Source organism: Vigna angularis, chromosome 1, assembly GCF_016808095.1.
Source record: "Vigna angularis cultivar LongXiaoDou No.4 chromosome 1, ASM1680809v1, whole genome shotgun sequence".
In the NCBI taxonomy this organism is placed as follows: Eukaryota; Viridiplantae; Streptophyta; class Magnoliopsida; order Fabales; family Fabaceae; genus Vigna; species Vigna angularis.
The window spans coordinates 36,795,549-36,802,870 of record NC_068970.1 but is presented as its reverse complement, the minus strand read 5'-3'; the positions used below and the strand labels follow the sequence as shown (position 1 = coordinate 36,802,870).

General features: G+C 30.4%; 1 protein-coding gene across 1 annotated transcript; it reads left to right on the top strand.

The window, feature by feature from the left end:
- The first annotated feature begins 3,369 nt into the window (after positions 1–3,369).
- LOC108335601 (zinc-finger homeodomain protein 11) lies at positions 3,370–4,972 on the top strand. The gene has a single exon (XM_017571633.2). The coding sequence runs from the start codon at positions 3,563–3,565 to the stop codon at positions 4,667–4,669; it is 1,107 nt and encodes a 368-aa protein (XP_017427122.1). The 5' UTR covers positions 3,370–3,562; the 3' UTR covers positions 4,670–4,972.
- The last annotated feature ends 2,350 nt before the right edge of the window (positions 4,973–7,322 follow it).

Genomic DNA, 7,322 nt, shown 5'->3' with positions numbered 1-7,322 from the left:
GCAACACACTCTTAACATTACCCTTATCAATGTCTAACGTTTATTCAAATTTCCTTTTCTGACTTTTTTATTCTAGCCAAAATTAGTTAAAAAATATTTATGAAGAAATATATAAAATCTTTCATATATATATATATATATATATATATATATATATACACATATATTTTTTTTTTCTTTTCAGAGATCAAACTTTTGTATAAAACAATCACAATATTATAAATAAAATTAGTATCTATTACAATAAGTAGTAAGATAAAAAAAACTTGAATAAAATAACAGTATTTAATTTTATTCATAGTTAAATCATGTTATTTGTCTTTTGTAGAAAAAAATTAAATCGATTTAATTTTTTTATACGTATCAATTTGATTTTTATTTTAAAAAATTTTATGCATCCGTATATAATAATAATATTAAAAAAGGTATGTGTTACTTTGTGATTTAAAAAAAATTACAAATTGATATGTAATACTTTATTCAAATTATTAAAATAGTATTGATGAAAATGATTTGATTGCATAAAATTTTTTTAAAATAAAAACTAAATTTAGACGTATAAAAAAAATGACTGATTTAATATTTTCTTATAAAAATAGAAAGAAATTATATGATTTACTTTATTTTATCAAGAGACTGTTGGCTTTTTAAAATTAATGTACATAAAATAAAATTTATTAATTAACACAAACTTTCGTTATATCTTAACTAAAGAAACATTTATTTGATCAGATTTTATTCCATTTAGACAATTGAAATAGTTTTTTGTTATTATTTACAAAATTATTAAATTTACATGACTACTGTTACAAGACATGATGAAGACATAAATTTGTAAGAAAACAACAGTTTTTTTTTTTGGGAATCTTAAATCAAAGACTTTTAGGAAAGAAATCATTGATGTTAAGAAAACATTTATATTTAAGAGTAATACAAAAGTTGAGTTTATTTGAGTGAGAAAGTAAAATACCATTTTTAAAAACATTATTATGTTTTACAAGTCTTACATTAAAGTAAAGATTACTGTCAGTAAAATTAACTTGGTCAATAAAATTCTGAATAAGACTTTCTGTAAGATAGTATCTGTGATGTTTTCCGATCTGCCACCTTTGCACATTCAAAACACATTTAACTCTGTCAAACTCGCTGCCTTTAATTGACTTTTTCACCACACCAACGTGCTTTTGGATGGTAGCCAAACAGACCATAATCGATTAAGGGCTTAAAGGGTTTGTTAGAAAAAGAAACAAAATGGAAGAGGTGGTATTAGTTTTGTTAAGGTTTCGATCGTAACCCAGAGACAAAAGCTGAGCATTGTAAGATAGTGTGCTCTTCTTATGAACTGAAAGTTGGTACATTTCCAAACAAGTCCTTTTCACCTCTACATATTGTCGGCCAAAAGAACGGGAAAATGTTCAACTCATGAAATGAGGTTCTAATTCACTACTCTATCAAATATCACATTACCTTCTTTCGCATAGTGCAAATATTTATGCCCAATTTTCTTTCCTGCAATCACTTTGTAAGTCACATTTTTAGATTAACTTCAATTGTTTAAGGATGTAAACAAATTTGAGAAAATAATTTAAAATAATATAGATGACTACCAATTCTATAAATTGCTTTTTCTTCACAAATTACATGTATTTTCCTTTTCTAAGAAAACGATCATTCTTAAGTTAAAATTATTATTGTTCGACATCAAATTAGTGCACATATGGTGATGGGAATATTATTTATTTTTTTGGAATCTCAAACTCTTTTATGAAAAAAGTATATTTAAATTGTCATTTTATTTATGGATTGAGATTAAGGATAATTTAAATTTATATATATTTTCAATTTTTATGAAAAATTTAAAAGATAAAATTGTGAAGAGAATTCAGACTTAAAAAAATTAATATCTTAAGAGCATTAATCTTAATGATTTAATCATAATATACTTTAGATCAAAACAATTATGCATGATAAAATAATTTCTAAACAAATTGATACACTATATATATCTAAAAATCGAAATAACCAGGTATTAAATTAATTCACTTATAATGTATGAACCGATCTAAAAAATAATTTTAATGATATTTTAAAAGCAATTATTAATTTTAATGATTCAATCATAATATACTTTAGATCAAGACAATTTTGCAGGATAAAATAATTTATAAACAAATTGATATATATCTAGAAATCGAAATAACTAGTTAAACTTAACTTAACTCACTTATAATGTATAAACCGATTTAAAAGATAATTTTAGATAAGGTATTTTTTGTTAATTTTTAAAATATGATATAGATATTTTAAAATAATAAAAAGAATGATACACATGAGCATCTACAACTTTTCATAAAATTTATAATTTGGTCATTTATTTAAATTTACATTTTTATGTTTGGCATGCATATAACTTTATGTTATATCGATTCTTCATTTCATTTAATTTGTTTTAATAGACATTACTGTAGGTTATTTATTAAGATATAATTAGTATGATATAGTTGACTAAAATGATGATAATTAAATTATAGTATGAGAGGGAAAGAATGGTATGTTTTATTATTGAATTATGAATTGTGAAATTGAGGGAGGTGGGAAGATTAAAATAAAAAAAGGGATGAGTGTGTGGATAGAAGTTGGAAAATGTGTGTGAAAGTGGTTTTTGCGTGAGCATGTGAAAAGATGAGGTAAGGTTTTGTTGGGAAGGAGCATGAAAGTGGTGAGTTTATGAAAGGAAAACCAGAATTGAATTGATGTGTTTTGTATTTGCAGAGAGCAGGGGAGTGAGTTGGCCCAGCTGTGCCTCAAATCTCCTTCAATTCTCATATCCGTACCACACCATCTTTCAATTCTCATCTCTCAATCACCAACCTCAACCAATATATTCTTGCCTAATATTTTCAGACAAATTTATTGCCCCCAACTAACACATCTCATTCATGTGCTAACCATTATACACACTTCATTGCCACTTACTTCAAAATATAACACTTTTTATTCACTTTCTTTTTTCTATTAACAATCATCTAATTAAAACTCATTATTAATATAACTTTTAAATTACTTATTTCATATCATATATAATCCCTTTTAATTACATTATAATCAAAAACACTTTACACACTTAATGCCTTCTACATTATTTACTGCTTTAAAACATATATAAAGTTATCAACATTCATAAACTCCTTTGTTTATATCTAATTTTTATCTTTTTCTATTGTTTTTGTTTGTATTCTCTTCTCAAATCATTAGTGGTTGAGATTTTGGACCCTATTGTGTTGTGTATCCCTCTTTCTGCTGGCAACCCCATTTAAACCTCAGATTTTGTCATCACTTCTCATTATAACCATCATCATCGCCATTTCTACCTGCATCATCATCACTCTATTTCCTCCACACACACACCATTAATCCCTTCACTTGTTTTTTTTGTTTTTTTTCCTCTTTCCCCTTCTAACACAACAATTCATCCTTTGACAACAGTGCTTAAAGCTTGTCAAAAACCCTAATCTCTCCCTCTCCCTCCTCCTGTTATATCACTCTTGAAGAGACAACAGACATGGACCTGACCTCCAGCTGTACCCACACAATACAAACCTTCGATGCTGATACTAAGACCACACCACCCGTCAACCCCACCAATAATACCACCCCAAAGTCTCTATCTTTCACCAACGGCACCCCAAAGCGCCACCCCTCCACCACCGCCGCTCCACCGCCTCAACCACCCTCCATGGTCGTTACCTACAAAGAATGCCTCAAAAACCACGCCGCCAGCCTAGGTGGCCATGCACTTGATGGCTGTGGCGAGTTCATGCCTTCCTCCTCCACCAACCCCACCGATCCTCGCTCCCTCAAGTGCGCCGCCTGTGGCTGCCATCGCAACTTCCACCGCCGTGATCCTCGGGAACACAGTAACCTCAACAACAACAACATTCACGGCGCCAACCCCAACACCGCCGCCACCACGAACAATAACCCGACTTTCCTAAGCTGCATCTACACCCCTTCGGCACCGGCACCAATCTCTCAGCGAGCCATGAGCCAAAGCACGAGTCCCAGCCTGAGTTCGAGCCCGAGCCACAGTCCGAGCCCAATGTCAAGCCCCTCACCTCCTCCACTCTCCCACGTGCCACCGTACCACGCTTCGGCACCCCACATGCTTTTAGCCCTCGGCACTGGCTACTCTACTCCCTCCGATGAACACCCCCACCACCGAGGCCTAACCTTTTCGAGCGTGATGTTGAAGAGCGAGAACCCGAAGAAGAGGTACAGGACCAAGTTCAGCAAGGAGCAGAAGGAGAAGATGCAAAACTTCTCTGAGAAACTGGGGTGGAGAATGCAGAAAGGGGATGATGGATTGGTCCAGCAATTCTGCAATGACATTGGGGTCTCTAGAGGGGTCTTCAAGGTGTGGATGCACAACAACAAGAACACCTTTAGGAGAAGATTGGATCAAGGGGAAAATGCAAATCCAAACGCAAATGCAAATTCTCCTCAAAGTATCGGAGATCATGATGACGGCAATAACACCAGTGGTGGAGGTGGATTTGATAGTGATATCAACAACCCCTACAACCCAAGTAGCAACAACAATGACATTCACATGAATGAAGGAGATGGATGTGGCAATGTTCATGTCTCTCTTAATGGACTGTCATCTTAGCTACCTTTATTTCCTCAAGAAACTTAGACGGTAATGGAGCTGGAAGCAAAGCAATTTCACCATGATCATTATTGTTTATTGCCATCTTTTTGGGTTTTATTTTTCTTTTTGAAATCAACTAAGACTATAGGAAGATTCTAAGGGTTTCTGGGTTTCTATTAAAATATCGTATTACTGTGTTTATGTTCATAGACTATGAAATTAGTGTCACCAGGACATGTCTCACCTTCTTCTGCAGATAGCTCTTATTGCTGTCACGTTTTCTCTTTGATAAAGTGCAGGTATATATTTGAAGTGATTTAATTATGAAACGTAAATATTATTTATTGTGCATTTACTACTACTTTCTTTGAAATTTCCATCTCCCAATATGCCCATACCTGTTTGTCCAATTCACGGCCTTTATCAATTCTGGGGTGGAAATGGAACCTATCTGCTATTTTGTCCTTATTCATTTATGGAGATCTCCTACCATTACAAGATTTTATCTTGGAGATAACGCTGTTGATGCGTGTGGTGAAACATTGCACGAGCAAAGTTCAAAAATCTAATCTTTCCATTAATTTCTTTTTTATGATCTATCGCATTTGGGTGTGCAAGTGGTCCTAGGTAAGTTATCTCTTAAGAAAGAAAGAAAGGGATTAGACCCATTAATCACATTGACAACGACATTAATATATTCCATTTGCTTTGTTTGTTCTCATCTTCCCATTGGACTTTTATTTCTTGAAACCCTTGTTACAATCAATTATCATGGTGTACAAAAAGGAACTAGAAGGATAGCTGATTAGAAGCATACAATACCCCTTTGGAATATTAAAAGATGGCGTTGAAAATGCATATTGTCTGTTCTGGTGTTTATCTATTATTATTAAACATCATTTAATTACCGTAATCTTTTGTTTGTTTATGCTTAGAAGGCAAGCAGCATGATTTGGTTAATCGATAATTAAGGAAAGTAATGCGGCAGTGCTGTCTTATTCTGCCAACATTCCATATTTAGTTAGTCCAATGAGAGACGGCAAATTTGTTGTTTTGCTGTTTCATTATATATTTAACTAGTTTAAGGTGGGAGGAAGTTTTTATTTCAAGATTAGTCTATATCGTTTATAGCTTTTGTGAGACCTCACTCACTTTTAAACGAGGATTCTTTATTTTACTTAAAGTCTTGCCTAAAGAAGTTAAACATGTACTTTCCTGTGCTGTTAACATGCAATGATAACCCATGAAAGATAATCAGAAGAGTCACTTGCTTAATTATAATTGATGAATTCAGATGTAAGTTTCATGAGAGGATTAAAATATATTTCATTGGCCTTTTAAGCTGCCACGTAGTTTTCTTTCCTTTCAAGTTTAGATTATAATTGTTGGGAAGAAATTGTAATGAGTTTTTCATGGAATAGGTATATATAAGATCTCAGCTTTTACAGAGAATGGACCACTGAGGAATTAATGCCATTTTGGAAGCTTTGTTGCTGCTGCATCAGTGGACCTCTATTCTTTGCTTCTTCTGTGTTTTGTTTTCCTTTGCTTTTTTATATGGGACCAAATCTTTGATCTTGTTCTCTTCCTCTGGTTCATGAATTAGGCCCACTGGAAAAAGGAACACCACTATACAGCCCAAATAAAATGCTAGTATCAGGAGTGGGTCACAATTTTTCATATCATAAACATTTTTAAATTATTATCTAATTAAGTTCTTTTAGATTTATGCAAAGTAATATATTAATTTATAATTAAATGATTCTGTAAAATATATTTATAATTAAACGATTAAAGCATTTTAGTTCAGTTGAGCAAAAAATGTCATTTTCACCCATCAATTGAGGAATACTTCAAAGTCACACCTAGGACTGGACAAAAATAATTGATCTGTACTGTACTATAGTTAACTATACTATATTATATTTAAAAAAACTTATCCACTCTTACTAAAAGTTCAGTATACTATTTTATGGTTTAGTTTTTAAAAACTGAACTTATAACAGTTTCGGTTCAGTTAACTGTGAAAACTGTATCTACTCTTTTATCTTCTCTAGTTTCCGTTCAATTGTTCCGTCTTGTTAAGAAAACGTTAATATTAATAAAAGAAACCGTTCAAATAAAAAATTAATAATGAATTTTTTAAGACAAAATATTTTTATTACAATTTTTTATATTTTTTTTATCAATAAACATATATTACTTTTTAAATAATATTATTTTAAGCAATAAAAGTAAAATATATTTTTTTAAATTTAATTTTATTAAATGATTAAGTAATATAAATCATAAAAAAAAAGACTATATAAAAAAATAATACTTTAAATATATTATATTCTTTAACATATTATTAAATATGTAAAAATATGTTAAAAAAACTTTTATAATGATATTAAAATGTGTGTAAGCGCACACACTAAAATAACTATTTATTTTAAAACTCAACTTACTTTAAAATAAATATCAATATTATTATTTTTAAATGATAGTATTTTACATACTAAAACTAAAATATATTTTTTAACGTTAAATTTTATTAAATAAATATATAATGAAATATCATAAAAAAATAGTAATGTAGTAAAAATAATTAATATTATAGAAATATCAAATGACAAAAAAATTAACAAACGTTATTAAAAGTAATTTTTCTAGTATAATCTTTTATTAT